A 20,167-nucleotide genomic window follows, 5' to 3' on the forward strand; every position below is an offset into this window, starting at 1 on the left:
GTATTGTATGTGAACCAATTAGACCTATATTTAATGAATAATTTACTGACTGAATGCTTTAAATCTTTAAATATTGTAAGGCTAAATTGAAAAAGTTGGTTTGAAATGGGAATAAAAGAATAAAATTGGTTAAGCAATTAGAAACCCAAAAGAGGAAATCAGCAGATATTTTTAGCAAATGCAGCAAAATAATATGGAGCTTTATTTTTGTTCACTTCCATTAAAAAACCATTAATTAAGTACCTACTATGTTCCAGACATTGTGTTATGTGCAGGGGATACAAATAAGAAAAAGGCAATTCCTGTCCTTAAAAAGCTTGTAATCTAATAGGAGAAGACAACACATAAAAGGAAACTATAAGTGCGGAGGGGGAAGACTGGGGGTTTCTTGTTCCACTGAGTTGAAACCAAACAGACCTATAGATGGAAAGGTCATCATCTTTTATGATCCTTTGAAATATAGCCAATAAAATAGTGTTGTGTAAATCAGAGACAAGATGGGTTATTTTTACAAATAAACATGCCTGAAGTTTTATGAGTTTCCTTGAAGAAAAAATAGAAAAATGTAGTTATTTTCTCTTGAAGAGTAGATTTGAGGAAATACATAGCTGAATCAAAAGGAAAAAAGGGAACATTCGAGGTACATGCTGCACTTTCCACCTGCCAAAGAATTCATTCTCATCTGATCAAACCATCACTTCTGTCATTGCTCTTTTACCCTTGAAAAAATATTCCCAGAAGACTGAAAGGCATGGGAAAATCAGTTTTAAAATACATCTCAGCAATTACATATGGGTACACTGCTTACTTTTGTTCATTCGTTGCAACTATATGTTAGATTTTCTCATTTTTAAAGCCTATAAAGTAAGGTTAGAAAAATAAGTTAGCTTACCAAAATTTTAAATGTTGAACAGCTTTTTAAAAAGCCAAAGAGATAATGCTTAAATATTTTAAATGATTTAGTACATGCAATATACATTGTGAGGGATGCAGTTAAATTTTTATTGAAATATTTATTTGTCTTTGATACCCTTTGATGGAAAGATCCCAATTCTGTGTAAATACCTTAAGGTAGTCAAAGATAGAAAGAAATGTCCCATTTGTACCAAGATATCGAGAGTATAACTTTTTATGATAGCAAAGAATTAGAAACAAAGTCAATGTTCATTCATTAGGGAATAACTAACATGATGTAATGGAATATTACTTTACCATAAAAAGGAATATGAGGAATTCTGAGAAGCATGGAAAGACATACACAAACTGATTCAAAATGCAGTAAGGAGAACTAGAAAATACAGACACACACATTGAAGAGGGAAGGCTGATATTTGAAAATCAAGGTGATTTAAAAACTAAAGATATTAATAAAATAAAATTTTAAATTATTTATAAATAGTGTGATTTAACACCAGGCTTGATACATGGCTATTTTTCCATATTTTTCTTCTTGATCAGCAGCCTAGAACAGAAGCAATTAAATACATATAATGTGTCATTCATTGAGCTCTATGTTGACCATGGTATTGAACATTTTATGGAAAAAAAAATCATCGAATTTTAAGCCTAGAAGAAGCTTTAAGGGTCAATCTATTTCATTGCTCATTTTACAGACAAGGAAACAATCTCATGTAAGGGAAGTGACATAGCTAAGGTCAAAGAAAGCCAGCGGCAAAGCTAACACTGGATTCCAGATCTTCTAGCTCAGTGAATCTTTCCACAACAGCACAGTCTCTCAGGCACAACTCGTTAAGCCATGCAGACAATGCCCTCAATCATCAAAGCGTCAAAGCCCACCCACAGCAAGGTCCTCTCTGTTTTACCACCAGGGAAGACACAGGCAGTTCTAGCACAAGAAAACCCTTGGTTGTGTTTCATTTACTTGGATTCTTCAAGGAATATGTGGAGTGTTTGGGCCATTCCTTTCTCTATTGGGAAAGTGACAGCCTTAGGACCCCCATCAGAGGGAGAGTCCTGCATTGTAGTCATTGCAAAGGGTCAAGGGAAGAAACTAATCCTGAGGTCCATTTCAGACGGGCAAAAGCCTGATTGAGTCTCTAAATCTGCTCTGCTACATAGTTCCATCTGGGACATCAGGATGTGCCCTAGTCTCTCCAGCCTTCTGCTTCCCCAAAGCCTCTTCCAAATGAACCAAAAGCAAATCCCCGAACTTCTGATGCCCCAGCTTGGCTCTGAGCTGCTCTCAACTCTCTTTACCTGTTGCTACAGTTGACTGCTTGCTTACTAAAAATACACCCTGTAATAGGCAGTAAGAGCATTATCTGGTTGTAATGATTGGTGGAAAGAACAAAAGATATCTCTGCCGGGCACAATTCAACCTATTTGACAAAATAACTGGCTAATCTCCAAAACTTTCTAGATTTAATTAAATAGATTGCCCAAGGGAGAGTCATAGAGGAGAATATTTTTATTAATATACTATTCTCTCCTATTTGGGACCATCCTCCCCATTCCAAAAAGAGAGGCTACCTTTAAAATATTTATGTCAAAAACCTCTTAATATTGTTGCAATTTGTTTAAATAACTAATCATAGGGGCACCTGAGTGGCATAGTGAATAGAGCACCGGCCCTGGAGTCTAGAGGACCTGAGTTCAAATCTGGCCTCAGACACTTGACACACTTACTAGCTGTGTGACCTTGGGCAACTCACTTAACCCCAATTGCCCTACCTCCCCCCCTCCATAAAAAAAAACAAAAACAAAAACAAGAAAAACCCAAACAAAAAAAAACAATAAATAATCATAACAACAGCTAAAATTTATATAGGGCATACTATGTGCTAAGTGCTTTGGTGACACAGAGGATAGAGTGCCAGGCCTAGAGTCAAGAAGACTCATCTTTTGTCCTTGTCCCACATACTTAGTATAAATTCCCTCTTCACCTCCACCTCTCGGAATCTCTGCATACCTTCAAGACTCAGGTTAAGCTCCAAATGACATGAAACTTTCCCTTAGTCCCCACCCCAATCCCTGGCTAATTATAATAACAACTAGTACTTATATCATCCTGGGAAGCTTGCGAAATACTTTACAAATATTGTATTGTGACATTAGCGGTAATAACTAATGCACTCCCAAGGCACTAACCATTTTTTGTGTTTGTTTAAAGCAAAGAGTGCATAAATAGCTTTACTATTATTTATTAAATGCCCCTATTATCACAAAAGAGTTTTTCAATGAGCAGAGAAAAAAACTTCAGGATGAACTACTGTAATAGCAATTTTCTGGCAAGTTAAACTATAAAGAAAAAGGAAGATGATCATCTTCTTGCATTTAAAAGTAATCAAATTATGGTTCATTCTTAAAAGAAAGGGCCTTCTTAAATAAGATGCAATAAAACACAGTGGATAGAAAGCTGGCTTCAAAACCATAAAGATATTGGTTCAAATCTTGCCTCTGGCTATCTGAGTATGTCACTTAACCTTTCGTTGCTGCTTATGGCCAACGTTGTCAAACTCAAATACAAACAAATCCCAGCCCAGGCATATTGATTTAGAAAACCACAAACTGACATTATCTATGCTGTGTTGCATTTTTATTTTGTTTAACATTTACCACTTATATTTTAATATGGGTTCTGTAGGACCAGTTTAATATCTCTGCTCTCGGTAACACTATAAGATTAGAAGACGAAGAGAAGGGGACGGCCTGTACTGCTAGAAGGAATTTCCTCATTTGGGAGCTCCCTATACCAGCACAATCACAAATCCATCCCTGTTCCTGTCCCTATCTTAAAGGAGGCTTTGTGGCCGGAAGTTGGTAGCCTACCACTTTAGATTCAATTGTTAATTCATTTGATGATGCCCATTTTGTATGATGGTTATCAAATACTAGTTAGCTTTCATTAGTGCTTACACTAAATCTGTTTGATGTCTCTGTCACCCTGTGACAATATTAGTATTAGCCAGATGCTAATTAACTCAGGGCACCTGAATGTCATTTAGTGCTAAAATGGGTCAACATCAGAAAGGAGCATGGAAATGTGTTCTTAAAACTCTGTAGCAAAGCACAGACTAAAACTTGGCTAGTAAAGTTAGCTTGTATGGAGATTCTGCTACATCTCGTTCCTTTTTAATAAGATAGGTCCCTGAGGGAGGCTTGCTGGAAAGAACACCTTCTCTATCATGGGGGCAGGTGGTAGCTGCCAAGGGTAATTTGAATATTCTCCTCCACTTGCTTCAGAGAGTTTTTTTAGTACCCCAGAGAAGTAATTAAGGAGAACCTGGAGTGCCTTGTCAAGTCCTACATGAGTACACTATGCTCCCTTGGGTGGAGGACACCTCTCCCAAGTAACTGAGACACAAAGAACACTCAATGTGTCTTAACCTGAAATTACTGATTGGGATTCTCTTGAAAATGGTAAATGGTGGAGTTCTATTCCTTGGATGAGCTTTGGTGGGGTCAGAGGTCAGCAGGATGAGTTGCAAAGGAGTCCCAAGAGAGCAGGACCATGGTTTATTCCTGAATAGCTAGAGCTATTAGAAAAGTAGAGTCAAGCTCAATGGGGAGGGAAATGGATTATAAAAATTATTGTGATAAAGACAAAAAATCAGTAATTGTTTTAAAATAAAAAGAGTGGATAGTGTTAGATGATCTCTATGTTCTTATAAATGAGGCCTTTATTTATAAAATTCTATGATTCTGAGATTCTGATACAGGAAAGTAATTTATCCTTCAGAACTCTGATCAGCTGCTGCTCAATATACAAGCTCTTATATCCCAAAGCTTTAATTTCTCCTTGGCTCACTTCATTTTTCCACCACATAAAGAAGTATATGAGTTAAGAAGTTCCTCTTTGTAATGAGCAGGAAATAGTCTGTTATGAAGCATTACTTCTTGTATCTGGCATTAAGCTTGGGCAGAGTGTCACTACTTATAAAAAAAATCTCAAGGTACAATCAGTATTTGAGTTTTCATGTTAAATATAAATAAATACAAGTTAGAACAAACAAGTAGTGACAAGATGGCCCTTTTAAAAACATTTACTCTGTTCATTAAGAATGAAAGAGGAAACTCTCTTGGCAAGCATCTCCTCTGGAGAACTCTCAAGAAAAAAAAATTGACTAATACTTGTATTTTTAACTTATCTTCCAACTACAATATAATGTTGCTAAGCATCACTATAGTATTTTTTTTCTTTTCAGCACTGATATAAACTAAAGGTCTAAACAACAGAAATTCAAAGTGATATGACCAAGAACCCAAAGTTAGTAATATGCAAAATCAGAACATAATTATAGCTTGCAATTATATAGTCCCTTAAGGTTTGCAAAGTTATTTACAAATATTATCTCATTTTATCCCCACAACAACCCTGGCAAATAGGTGTTATTATTATCCCCAATTTACAGATAAGGAAATTGAGGCATGCAGAGTTTAAGTGACTTATTCAGAGTTACACCACTAACAAGTGTCTGGGGTTGGACTTGAACTCTGATTTTTCTGACTCGAGGTCAAGCAATCTTATCAACTGTGCTAGCTGCTTTCAACAGTAATATTAACATAGAATAATATTTTTTACTTATATTAAATCCACTTTCTGCCCCCAGTTTCAGGAAATAATTCTTGTGCTACCTAGCTCATTTCTTGATATCTGGTCCATTTTCTCAACAACAAATTTCCCTATTTTGTTTTTATCTGAATGAGCAGACAGTTGGATCACCACCCCAAACTCAATCCTAGATGCAGTTGTTCCCATAAGAGCTATAAATACAGAAGATGTCTGATAATGTTACATCCACTTGTAGTGTTCTATGCTAAAGATATTTTATTCTCTGTGTCATTTTCAATGATTCTATTACCAAAATAAACTCCATAAATTTGATTCATCAACAAAACTCTATAAGAGTTACCTTGAAATGCCATCTTTCCACATTGATATATGAACATATTAGTACATTTTTATCAAATCAAAGAAGGGAAGAAATTCATATGAAACATTGTTTTTTCGTTACCTTGTATGTGACACTGAAAACAGAAAAATAACGAATGTGATTTGTGTGTGTTTGTGTACATATGTATGTAAATGGTTTACTCAGTGCTTCCCACACAACATTTCATACAACAACCCAGCAATGTCCATATCACCCCCATTTCATATATGGAGAAACAGGTTTAGAGGAGTTATGTGACTTTCCAAAGGTTAAACAATTAGTAAGGACCAGACAAGGGATTTGAACTTAAGTCTTCCCTCATTTCTATGATCTTTCCACTAATCTTTTAACACATGAAGATGCTGTTGAGTGTGCATTCTCTCATGAAAGGCCACATGCCAAGTGAACATGCCTCCTGAGAAATAAATTCCAGAAGAAGAAAAAAAAGCTAGCAGAATACAGTAGTTTCCTGGGCAGTTACTTATGTAACTGACAAACTTGCCAAGACAGCTACCTCATTTGTAAAACAAAGCTAGTGAGATTTTTCTCATATATCAGAAAATCATCCCTGAGACTTATGGTCTCAAACAGAATGGTCTGTCAAATGTTCATTTCTTAGGAGAGGAAGGGTTTTTTTTTAACTGTTTTGTGTAACTGTTTTTCTGGCAGCCTGGTAAAACCTATGGATCCCTTCTCAAAATGTTTTAAATGTATGAAATAAAAAGAAAACAAAATGATATTGAAATATAGTTACCAAGATATTTAAAAAACAAAGTTTTCAGACCTCAGGCTGAGAATACCTCTCATGTGTTGGGGAATGGCTAAGAAAACTGTGGTACCTGAATTATTGCATTATTATTGCTCCATAAGAAATGGCAAACATAGAAGCTTGGAAAGATTTACATTCAGAGTACAGTAAGAAAAGCCTAGAAGCCAATATATGCAATGGCTACAACAACAGAAATGGAAAGAACACCCATAAAATAATCAAAGGGAAATGCTGCAAAATTACAAAGAATAAGCACGGCTCCAAAGAAGACATACGAGAAGATGCCTCTGCTCCACTCGTTTGCAGAGATGAGACGTCCACAAGTGTGAAACATTACATATGTTTTCAGACTTTTTATGAATCCATTGGTTTTTATGGGATTTTCCATCTCTTTCCGTATTTTCCTTTTTCTTCTAAAAAAATATTTATTATAGGAATGGCTCTCTCTCAGAGAGGGAGGGGCACTAGGAGAAATTATGATGATATAAAAAAAAGACATATCATTAAAATTTCCTTTTTTAAAACAGAATCCTTGTCATAGAGAGAAGCCATACTTATTGGCCACATTAACTGAAGAAAAATAGACTGACGTATAGGTGCATATTTGTGTTTAAGGAAGACCCTTAATTGAGAAGCCGAAAATTAAGATCAAGAAGAAGGGGAAAAAAAAGACTACCATAGCCCATAACATTGGGGTGCTATAGCTATCAATTTTTTTCACTTTTGAAGTGGCCTTGAGGCACTTCAGAGCATGCCCTTTTGGGGAAGGGGCATGCAACATGGAGAATCAGAGTATTTCAGGTTCATCTGATAGACAAGTCTTATACCCTGTCTGTCTCTGTAGAGAAACAGAGGTTCTCCTTGATCTGAAGCCAGCATAGTGTAAGTAGAATATTTCCCACTAAGGAACTATCATTTTTCCAAGATGTTCTCTCAACTGAATATCTTTAGTTGCGAGTCCCTCTTGTGTCTCTGTTAATGCCTTAGCCCTGCCTTTTCTGCTGAAGAGGGCAAGAGGCCTATGTGTTTTTCCATGCGTTATATGGTGACGTTTTGAAAGATCCTCCCTGGAGAATGTTTCGTAAGCACTACCTTAATCCAAATTCACTATGATGGAGAAGAGCATGCTCCCTTGTGTGGAGGTTGGGGAGAAGGGAAAGAAATTAAGAGGAAATAGATAACCAAATTTCTAATTTTGCACCTGCAACCAACACATTTGTTGCAAAATATTATAAAAAAGAACAAAAATCAAGGCAAAGGTGATAAATATTGCAACATTTTGAATACTACTAATCTTTTGTTTAATATATAGTGTAGTTGAAAAATTATAATGCCAGGACTTGTTAAAGGCATTATGGGGGTATAAATGATCTTCTCTTGCAATAAAACTTCCCAAACCTCCTGGGCATTTCATTTGCTTAATACTGGCCATAAACGCTTACAAAAAGGTTATATAATACTTTGCCTACCTATTACAACTTTGATAGTCTAAGCTTGTCCCTTTTATTCTTCTATCAAGCAATGTTTTTTTGTTTGTTTGTTTGGATTTTTTGTTTTGTTTTGGAAGGATGGGGAGCCCAGACCTGTGATTTTATCAGTGTAAGGAACTCCGGTATGAAACTCCATCCAATAGTGCAGAGATACAGCACAACTGTAACTTTGCCTTGGAGAGGTGACAGGGTCATGGAAACATTAAGTGACTCACCTAAGATCATATAGCCTTGGAATCCTTCCTTGAAGGGAGGATTTGAGCCCAGGTCATTCTAACTCCAAAGGCAGTTTTCTGTTCATTATTCCAAGCTACCTCTTACTATGAGAGATAAAGGAAGGGGAACAACTAATTACCAAGCCACATCCAAAACTTAATAAATGACACAAGACATGGTGTAATGGATCCACGCACAAATTCAGTCCTTTGATCCGCTGGAAATGATAAGCATTAAATAGTTGAACCAATACCTATTTTTTAAAAAGGACTAATATCATTAAGGACCAAAAGGATCTTGTTTTTAAGAGTTCTGTCACATGATCAATTAATGAAATCTCATACCTCTTTTAATCCTAAAGTTATCTTGGGTTGGTTTTAAAAATACTTAGAAGCATGGTTATATAACCATTTTTCTTACAATGAGAAATCATTTCATCCAAATCTCATTTTCAGAATTCATGGATTAACTACACCTACGATATTTCTAGAAAGATACAGCTTACTTTCTTTTCTTTCTTTCTCTCTCTCCCACTTTTGCTTTTGAATGGGATGGATAATTGTGAAGACTTCACAGGGTATGTCTAATGGAATAGGAGAGGTTTTGGGATCTGACTTTGTGATTTTGGAAGGTCAGGGCCTGGAACTGTGGGCATGCCCTTCCCCCTCTCTCTCAGATGTTAGAAGATAATGAACTTCCTGTGAGCTATTTGTTCTCTGCTCCAGGAAGGTCTCTCCTCCCCACCCCACCCCCATTTCTTCTCCTAGACTTTCAGATGCCACCCTGGCAGTTGAGTTCTGATAGGGAAAAACCTGAATGGACCGAATCAACCTTGGTCCTCTGTGTAGTTTTCGCGCCTAGACCATAAGCCCACCTCCCAGCCAATGGTGAAAAGGGATAGAGGTGGGTGGGAATCTTTTCATTAAAGAGTATAAATTAAGGCAGGTTCCCTTTTACCTCACCTCCTCCATTATGGAGGTGTGCCCAAATCTTGCAAGGTTTGTAAAATAAATTTACTTCGTTTCTCCTAAGGATGTCTCTCCTATTATTTAAAAATCCTGTCTCAAACACTTTCATTCAGAAATAAAGCGAGGCACATAAGGTCCAGATTTCCTTATTATAATACCATAATCCCAGAACTAAAAGGGAAAACTATCAAGAGTGCCTTGTTTGTTTTATTCTTTCATGTTTCACATCAGATTTGAGCAACCATTATTCAGAGGTACTATTATTTCAGTGGAGCAGTTGAGCCTTGACTACAATGGTTTTATATAATATTTATCACTGTCATTCATTTCATGTGATTTCTGTAGTGACACTGTTAGGACTGCTTAAATTAATGGCATGCCAGTCTTTTCATTATAACTTAATATTTCTATTCATAAGTATTTTTAATGCTAACAGGTTTAGAGAAAAACTAGGCTGGAATTTGAAGAGATAGAAATATCATATTCTGCCTACCAGGAATAGACTTTGGTGGCCTATCAGCCCTCACATCTTGTCAAACCCCAGTCATGGATTACTCCCACCATTCTCCTCTTTCTCCATTCTTAATTATGCATGAGCTGCTGCAAGTAGCTCCAGGAAGTCATTCAATTCTATTAATTGGGTCAACTCCAATTACATAGGATCTAATCTCAACTGGGCCCCTCCATACAATGAGACAGTCCTTTTGCTCCTCCTAATTGAATCTAGAAAGTAGCTAGCTGGTACAGTGGATAGAGCACTGGGACTGGAGTCAGGAAAACCCAAGTTCAAATCTGGACACAGATATTTGCTAGCAAGTCACTTAATATCTGACTGCCTCAGTTTCCTTGTCTTGTAAAATGGGAGTAGCAATAGTTCCTACCTCTCAAAGTTGTTGTGAGGACAAATGAAATACTTGTAAAGTACTCTGCAACCCTTAAAATGCAATAGCAATATTGATTATCATCAATCTTGTCTCCAGAAGCAGCACCCTTCCACCACCCTCTAAGCAGAACATCTTAATTTCATCCTTTACTGAAAAACATCAAAGTTGTAAGTTCCCTCCTGTCCTATTCTATTAATTTCCCATTCTCTTGACATTACTCCAGGTTTGCTATCCTTTAATGAAATATCCTTCTCCTTGCCCAAGGCCAGATAGTGGGAACTATCTCCAGTAGAATTGCCCCCACTATCATCCCCCTCCATCTAATCTTAAATCTCTCCCTATCTACTGGCTCCTTCCCAGCTGCTAGGAAGTCTTCCCGCCCAAGACTTTTAAGTTCTCAAAAAACCCTCAAGAGATCCTACCATCCCCCTTTAGCTTTCATCCTATATTTTTCCTCCCCTTCTTAGCTAAATACTCTGACAAAGTCCTCTTTACTCAGGGCTCTCCTAAGTCCTCTGTGATCTAGTTTCTTACCTCTGACCTCATCACTTAAGAATGAAAGCACTCTCTCCTAAGATCTCATAATTGCTAAAACTAAGGGCCTTTTTTCACAGACATCCTCCTTCTTGATCTTTCAGCAGTTTTTGTTATTGTTGGCTACTTTGTCTTTGGGGCTACTCTCTCCTTTCTGGTTCTCCATAATTTTGCTTTCCTCCCACCTGTCTGGCCACTCCTTCTCATTCTTTTTTGCTGAATCATCAATAGCTTGCTCCCTTACTGTGATTGTACTCCAAAAATCTGTCGTGGCCAATCTTCTCTCTACACATGCTCTCTTGGTAGCCTCTTCGGCTCACATAGCTTTAATTAATTCTTTCTTGAGCTCTAGTCCTATATAACCAAGTAGCTATTAGACTTGGATATATTGAGTAAGAATCTCAATCTTAATATGCCCAAAACTAAACTAACTATCATCGACCTCAAACTCACTCCTCCTCCAAACTTCCCTGTCAAGGCCAAAACCATGCTTCCAATAATGCCAGCTCCCAAATTTAGTGCCATATTAATCTCATCACTCTTACCCCACATATCTAATCAATTACTAAACCTTGCCATTTCTATCTCTACAACACTTCTCACTCATGGATATCCCTTTCTCTCCAATCACATGACTACCACCCTAATTGAGGTCCTCATCACCTCACCCCTACACAAATTCAATAGACTCCTAATCGGTCGCCCTGCCTCTAGCCTCTCCACACTCTAATCTATCCTCTGCGCAGCAGCCAAAAGAATTTTCCTAAAGTAAGCATCTGACCATGTTATGCCTCCTCCATGTTAAAACTCTATTGGCTATCCATGATCTATCTAAAGATCAGATGGAAACTCCTCTCTTTGAGATTTAATACTATTTACAATGCGGCTTTCTCCAATCTTTCTAGCACTCTTATGCATTATTCCCCTCAATGTATCTCCTGTCCAGCCATACTGTTGTTCTTGCTGTTCCTCACCTATGATATTTCATAGCCCTTCTCCACTCTTTTGCTCTAGATGTGCCCTCTGCATGAAATGCCTCTCTCCTCACCTATGCCTCTTGGGATCCTAGTTTTCTCCAAGACTCAGCTCAAGCTCCATTTGCATGCAGGCTTTCCTGGTACACCCAGCTTCTAATGCCTTCCTCCTTAAAGTTACCTTGTATGTGTTTTGTGTGTACCTAGATGTGCACATACTGTATCCCTTCCTCATTAGAATATAAGTTTCATGAAGACAAAGAGGTTGTTACCTTTCATCTTTATATCCTTAGCATCTCCAAGGCTGACACATAGTGAGAGCTTAATAAATGCTTACTGACTGATTTAATTAATTGTACAACCAAAATTGAATGAACCCAAGTTGAATGATTACCTAATGGCTGGGAGCTGGGATTGAAATCCGGGTCTTCTGAATTCAAGGCACAGTGGTTTTTCCCCTGTGCCACAATAGTTCTGATAGTAGATATTTTGTGCAGAGATATATTTTTCTGCCCTTTGATTATTGCTAAGTTTTAAAGTAGATTTACAAAGTTCAATTATTTATGCACAAATAGAGTAAGACATTTATTCTATTAGGGAAAAAAGTGTGATATGATCTATGTTTTAATTATGAAATATTTTATTTTTCAACTTCACAATCAGTCAATAAGCATTTAATAAGCACTTACTATGTGCCAGGTACTGTGCTAAACAGTGGACATACAAGAAAGGCAAAGCCAGTACTGTACCTTCCCCCAAGGAGCTCACACTCTATAGAGGAGAGAATATAAAAAAAAGAAAAAAAACAAGCTACATGCAAGATAAATATCAAGTAGATAGAGGCTAATCTCCATTTGAGCATATTTTTTTAACTTTCAGACTTTAATTTGGGGAGAAGTTTAGATATCGATAAGTTTAATTATTTAATCTAGTTATGTAGATTAAATTTACACTATTGACTTGTCCAAAGGAAAAAAGTAGGTTATACCCATACATACTCAAAACATAAGGGGAAAATTTTTTTCAGATTTCCTAATAGTGAATGATAAGCTCTGATACTGTTTACAGATTGCATGTTATTAAATTGTCCTCTGGGTTTGGTTTTTGTCCTACATCAATTAAGTCCAAAGTTTAAAAACAGCAAGAAGTGTGATAGGTACAGTTTAGATACAGTTACATAGTGAGTTAATTGCATTACTTGACAGCTTGATTCTTCATGCTTCCATTGACACAGCCTTAAAAAGCATCAGCATTTCAGAAATTCAAAGAATCTGAGAGCCGGCTAGAATCCTAGGGAAATGGGAGAATACTTCTGCATTTGTCTAGTCTAAACCAGTATTATTCAGATGCCATGGGTGTTTTTTGGTAAGGTAGAGTATAAGAAAGGGCACAAAAAACAAGGCTACTATCATGGAAGATCAGGGGAATACCACAGACTTAATATACCTTGATTTCAGGAGAAGTTTGTATTTCAAAAAATCTCTTAAAATATCCTCATGGCCGAGATGAAGAGACATAAACTGGTTCACAGAACAGTTAGATGGATTCAAGAGTGACCAGATCATGACTTGTTGGTCAGGTGGCAAGAATGGTGGACCATAGACTGATAAGCTGTGTCATAGTGCCAGCATATTATGTTAAAGAACCTAGAAGCAAGACCCTAGCATCGAAGGAACCACCTATGGAAGTCTTAAGAGATGACAGACAATAATTGCAAGAGAATGAAAAATTATGAATGGGCTGCAAATCTGTAGCACTGGAGGAAAAAAAAACCACATCCAGAAGCTAACAAATCTACTGTGAGAGATCAGTGAAAAATAAGTTTCCACAGAATAGTTAATGAAGTGTCAGCTTGAACAAAGAAGGGAATAAAAATTAACTAAGGCAGGTGGGCCCAGCCAATCAGAGAATAGCCAGTGGTTTTGTGGAAACCACAAACCTAGGATATTGGGAAAACTGGCCTAAACCAGCCAGATAACAGCCAGGGTTGAAGGGAAAACTGGGTCGAATTGCTATTGTGCATGCTTAATTGGCTAATTGTATATTACCTTACACACCCATAGGGAGGAGTTTTGAACATGGGACATGTGTTGTGGGGGGAGGAGCACATCAAGGAGCAGCATGTAAGGTGAGTGTAAGGAAGATTGTAACCAGGAAGGGGAATGGACAAATCATTTCTCTCAAAGGAGGTACAGTGCTGATGCTGTGTAGAATAAACACTATAAAGCTGATCTAGCTTTGTATGCAGCACTCCCTCTTCCTAAAGAAGAGTGGAGTCTGCTCCTGGCCAGGAACATTTTCCAATTCCTTTGGATTCCTCAGTAATAAATTATCCTTGATACTTAAATCTTTGTGTCAAGTGTATTTCTGACATCTGCCAATGTATTGAACAATTTAATCTGGAGAGAAAGAGTTCTAGCAGACTGTTTCAGAGAGCTGACTTCAGGCATCTCTTCTACTGATCATGGAGTTAGAATAAAGCATAGAGAGCTTGACTGCAAAATTTGTAAATGACCTAAAGTTTCAAAGGACAGTCAACACACTGGATGACAAAAATCAGAATCAAAGATATCTGGACAGGTCAGAAAAAACAGACTTGAGTTTTGCTTAAATTCAGTTGTGATAAATTAAAATTCTACATTTAGGTTCAGAAAGTTATCTTTATAAGTACAAGAGACGTGGCTAGGAATAAGTTTATACGAAAAAGAACTGGGACTCTCTATGAAATATAAGTGCAAAGCATTCAGCTAAGAAAGCAAATGTGATCTTAGGTTGACTCCTTAGAATCATAGTACCCACAATGAAGATGGACAACATGACTTCATTTTGTCCTCTTCCTTAGCAGATTACAGCTAGAGTTTTGTATTTATTTCTGAGCCCCACCTTTTTATTTTTTTTTTATTTTTATTTTTTTTGCAGGGGGAAAGGCAGGGCAATTGGGGTTAAGTGACTTGCCCAAGGTCACACAGCTAGTATGTCAAGTCTCTGAGGTTGGATTTGAACTCAGGTCCTCCTGACTCCAGGGCCAGTGCTCTACTCACTGCATCACCTAGTTGCCCCCAAAGCCCCGCATTTTTAAAAGGAAACTGACAAACTAATTGTCATTGCTGTTGTTCAGTTGTTTAAGTCATACTGACTCTGCATCATTTGGGGTTTTCTTGGCAATGATATTAGAGTGGTTTCCTATTTCCTTCTCTATCTCATTTTGTAGATGAGGAAACTGAAGTAAACAGGGTTAAGTATTCTTCAGTGTAATTACTAGAGAGTATCCATAGAGGTGTTACTATAATAGTGAGGAGACTCAAAACCATGCCATATAATAATCACTTAAAACAACCGGGGATGTTTAGCCTGAAGAACTCAAGACTTAGTGGCGGGTTGCTATACTGTCACACGGATGAGTGATTGGGTTCCTTCTACTTTGCACCAGGACACAGAAATAGAAGGGATGGGTGGAAATTTCAGAGTGTAAGGGGAAACTTTCTAGCAATTGGGATTGTTCAAAAGCAGAATGGACTACTTTGACAAATAATGGAGTGCCCCCCGCTGAACGTCTTCAAGTAGGATTTGGTTGACAATCTGTTATAAAGGGTATTCCTGTTTAGATACAAGTTGAACTAAATGATCTTGGGGGTCCTTTCCTACTCTGAGATTCTGTGATTGGGTTATCCTAAGGAGAGGCCAATTTATGTTTTTCCACCATTTACTTTCATTAATTTTGAAAGACTGCAAAAGTTCAAACGGCCCAAAGCCAGAAATACGATTATACAACTGAGTTCAAGATGTGCTCAGAGATAGAATAAGTGAAACTACAGATGGAGTTGAATCCACAAGTGAAAACCTCCTGTGAGCTTAAAATTAGCCGGGATTATTCATTTCTCCAGCCAACTATCTGTTCACAAAAATAGAGATTTAGCTTACTATAGTGAAAGCTGGGATCCAATGTGTTTTTTTTTTTCTTTATGCCAGTAAAATGTTGGTCTGAAACAGTATAAAGCCAAAATCTTTGAGGCTTTACACTTGATTCAAAGGCTATAATCTCATTTATAAGGAAATGGTAGATAAGGAAAGTAATAAGTGAAATGTTTAAGTTCCTTTAAATGCTAAACGTCTGATTCCCCAAGTTTAGGCTCTTCAACTAGGCCCTTCAGGCAAAGTTACTAACAAAGGGAGAAATGGGTGAGAAGTGATTTGAATTTCATTTTCTTTTATTCCCTAAATCCATATTCTAATAACCATCACAAGAGTAAAAGGCAATCCATAGCCCTGGGAATGAGAAGACAAGGTTTTGGACCAGGAGTCAAAAATAAACAAAAACAAACAAACAAAAAAAAAAACCAAACAAGGGTTGACTCACTGGTATAATTTTCTGCCAACATTTCTGATAAGCAAGAACCAAACCATCTTGCAAGCATTCTTGCTACTTAGGTTTTAAGATACTGGCTTATTGTTGACCTGTTGGCCATGGCCAGCAATACGAACTCTAGATATAAATTTTCTCCCTGTTAGGGTTAATGGATTCTCTATACTTGAAGGTTCTGTGAAGGGAAAGACTAGGTTTCCTTACTTCTTAAGCTCTTAGTCACTGTGTTAGTAATAAATAACATTGATAACCACGAAAAAGACCTCAGGGCTCTAAGTCGGTCTGAACCAGTGAGTATTATTTCATTTTAGGACATGCAGGGTTTTTTACTTTTTTTTTTCTTTACACCATTAAAACCTTGGTTAAAAAAATTGTATAGAACTAAAAATCTTGAAAGGTGCCACAATCTCTTACCTGATTGCATGTATTGATGTCTATCCCTCCTTTCAAGTACTCCACCACTTTATCAAGATTGCCAGCTCTGGCCGCTCTGAGAAAGCTGGCATTGCTGTCAGACTGTAGAGAGAAAGAAGCAAAGCCCTCTGGTGAGTTACCGTTAACAGAAAATCAGAATCCGATAAAGTCACACAAGTTTACATTTCAAATCAAAGCAACTTAGGTTGCAAAGACTTCTTAATGTAAGGTTTAACCTTGAATTATTATGGGTAATAAAAGGTGGCAATAAAAAAAATCGCAATTTTTCCTGAGAGTAGCTAAGGTTTGCTTAAGTTAATGACAAATGTGCTCTACCATGTCAAAGAAAACACAAACCCAAAGTTACTACTTGAAAATAATTAGTACCAATTTATTCCCAATCGTCAGCACATGCCGCAATTTGAAAGTGAATTTTTATAACCCTAAAACCCAGGCTATGCATTTGCGTCCCAAGCCTAAAAAAAAAAATTACAGCTCTAGCAAGAATCAGGCAGTGAAAAGAAAATTAATTCTTTTTTTTTTTAAACTCCTTTGCTGTTTGCTTTTCCTATTTATCTCTGGGAGAACTCTAAGTAGCAAAGGTTTAATCCTCTCTTGTGAGAGAACCACAGAAGTTGATGAGGTGATCTATTCAGGTGAAGCCAAAGCAAATACTGAGAGCCAGCCAAATTATATTGGGGATGGGGGTGGGAGAGCTGAATTTAAATCAGCTGGGATAAGCACCAATCTAAAGTCAAGAGAAAAAAAAGATGATTAAAAGTGTAACTATACTTATTCCATATTCTTTTCTGACTTGTCTGAAGTCTTAATTGTTGGTGTATTTGCTGATGGGTTTCCTATAAAAATACGTTGAGGACATTTTCCAAGCAAGACTTTTACAGTCTGCATACTTAGCACAGTGCCTGGAACATAGTGAGCACTTAATACTAAATGCTTATTGACTAACTGACTGGTAATAATAAAACAATATGTTTCTTAAGGCTGGAAAAGATCTCAGAGATGAAAGAAAGTTCTATTTTCAGATGTGAAAATTGAGACCCAGGAAAGTTAAATGGCTTCTCCAGAGCTACAAAACCTCTCATATTATTATTTCAATATATTTTCAAAATAAATATTATAAGATTTTCCTGCAATTATAATTTCTGAACAAAAATTGAAGTAATGAGGAGATCATCACACAAGAAGGAGAAACAATTTACCCACTGTCTAAGGGTAAAATCCAAATTTGCCAACTTCCAAACAAGTATACACCCATTACATTGCATTATTTTATCTTAGAATGCCATTGACAGACAGTCCAGGACCGCTAGGGTTTCTAAGACAGCATAGCCCATAAGTACATATGCTATAGATTTTGAAAATCTTATATACTGTTTAGTACCACATACAACTATGTTCAACCCTTAAAATGTCTGGCCCTGTTTTTTAAGCAATGCAACGTAGAGGCGATCCCACACTGTCTCCTCTAAAGATGATACTGTACTCTCCATCCTGCCTTTAAGTGGTACACATAGCAACCCACACAAAATGTATCTGCACTGCTGCAGTGACTGCGAAATGTGACCTGCCTATTCTGTGACATTTGGGAGCTTATCTCAGCTAATTCTAAATGTCCAACAAAGATTCTGCTCATTCAGGATCCTTGCCACACCACTTTAAAATGAAATTTGAATCTACTCATGTGTCTTCCTCGACAACCAAAACAATACTCAAGTACAGTTCAATCAAGCCACAAAGAAAACACCATGTCTCTCCTCTGCAGGCTGTGCACGCACGCGCGCGCGCACACACACACACACACACACAGATGGCATAGAACATTTTGTTCAAGGATGAATAAAGGACAACATTTAGGGGGAAGGTGAGCCAAGAACATTAGATGTTACTTCTGTTCCCTATTTACATAAGGCATAGAAGTTTGGAGGATGGAGTAAAAGCAGGGACTTGCTTGAGCTGTCCTCCAAACATCTGTAAAAAATGACTCTAAACAAATTCTAGAGGAGCAGAACCCACAAAATGACAGAGTTCAACAAATTCCCAGCACAAGACAACCTGGAAGGTCCACAGGAAAGGTCTATTGCACCAGTCTGACAGAAGAGCACAGTCCAACATGCACAGTCAGGGCCAGAGCAGGCCTCAGGGATTGAATCACTGGCCACTGTGGCAGTTTCCAGACTTCTCAACCCACAAATGCCAAAGACAACTTAGATGGTCAATAGGAAAGGTCTGTCAGACCTGGGGGAGAGAGGAGCATGGTCCAAGCCCCAGCCTCAGGGTGGTGGGCAGCAGCAGTGGCAGTGGCTGCTTCCAGAGCACTTGGCCCAGAAACCACGAGCGGTTCAAGAGGCTGATCAAAGGGCAATTGCAGGGATCTCTTTGCTGGCACTGAGGCAAAATTCTCTTGTTTTGCCCTTGCTTGGGTCTGGATTGCAATCCTGGGTGGCAGTCCTGGGGCAAGGAGGAGCACTAACATGGCAGAAGAGAGGGAATCCTCTTCTCAGTTCCAAGGCAGAAAAGGGTGTTTGTAGTCACTCACAGATCAGAAGAGGAGTAAATAAATACTGCTGCTTTGATCATACAACCATGGGAGAATTGAAAATTTACAGGTCCCTAGAAATACCTTTGAAAACAGCTGCACAAAACCCCTGAAACTGGGGGCAATACACCCTCCACACTGGAAGCAGAGACCTACCTTAACAAAGAGCTAAAAAAAAGTCAATTGGCTGAGAAAATGAGCAAATAATGGGGAAAAAATCAGATGATAAAATCTTACTTTGGTGACAAGGAAGATCAAAACATACAACCAGAAGAAGACAACAGAGTCAAAACTTCTACATCCAAAGCCTCCAAGAAAAATATGACATTAGGACAACACTATTCACTAAAGAATAGTAATCACACATAACTGTGAATGGAATTCTGAACCTGATGGTTCTTGTGGGCACCTAGACATGGGAGAATGGAGGGCAGGGCCCTAGGTCATACATACTTGGGAATCTGCTTTGAATGATTCTTTATCTGAGTGGAGAGTGAAAGTGGTGGGAGATATGTGGCCTTTCAGAGTAATTTGACTGTGCCAACCCAATGCCTAATGCGAGAAATCTGGGGGGCAAGTCAGGGTACCCTTCCTGTCCCTGGAGTATTAAGGTTTGGGGGGGAAAGAAGCTCCTACTTTTCCACATCAATACAACAAAAATCCCATGGCCAGAATAAGAACTTATCCTTATGGTCTTAAGAACTTATGGTCCAGAATTCATGGCACTGACTCTCAACAGCCTACATTAGGAGAAAAATAAAGAGAAAATGACAATCATTTTATAATCACTGATATTCATATTGTGCTTGAAGATTTACAAAGCACTTTATAGATAGTATCTCATTTGAGTTTCACATTAACCTTGTGGGGAAGGTATGAAAAATATTATTAGCTTCATTTTATAGATGAGGAAATGAGGCTTAGAGGTTCATAGATTTTTCCATGGTTACGCAGCTATTGAGTTCTGGAGATAAGGTCTGAACCTGGATCTTCATAATTCAAAATCCAGCTTTCAATCCTCCATGCAATACTGTTGATACATAGTTTTACAGCAGAATTGTGGATAAAATTGCTCTTAAAACTCTCTCTTAATGGAGTTTGGTT

General features: G+C 37.7%; 1 protein-coding gene across 1 annotated transcript in view; it reads right to left on the reverse strand.

Moving 5' to 3' along the window:
- ANK2 (ankyrin 2) overlaps window positions 1-20,167 on the reverse strand; it is a 297,680-nt gene that overhangs the window by 262,775 nt on the left and 14,738 nt on the right. Inside the window, exon 2 of the mRNA XM_036763028.1 lies at window positions 16,507-16,608. Coding sequence (XP_036618923.1) covers window positions 16,507-16,608 — 102 coding nt within the window. The remainder of the gene's footprint in view (window positions 1-16,506; window positions 16,609-20,167) is intronic.

The sequence above is a fragment of the Trichosurus vulpecula genome, chromosome 6 (genome assembly GCF_011100635.1).
Source record: "Trichosurus vulpecula isolate mTriVul1 chromosome 6, mTriVul1.pri, whole genome shotgun sequence".
NCBI classification, from domain to species: Eukaryota; Metazoa; Chordata; class Mammalia; order Diprotodontia; family Phalangeridae; genus Trichosurus; species Trichosurus vulpecula.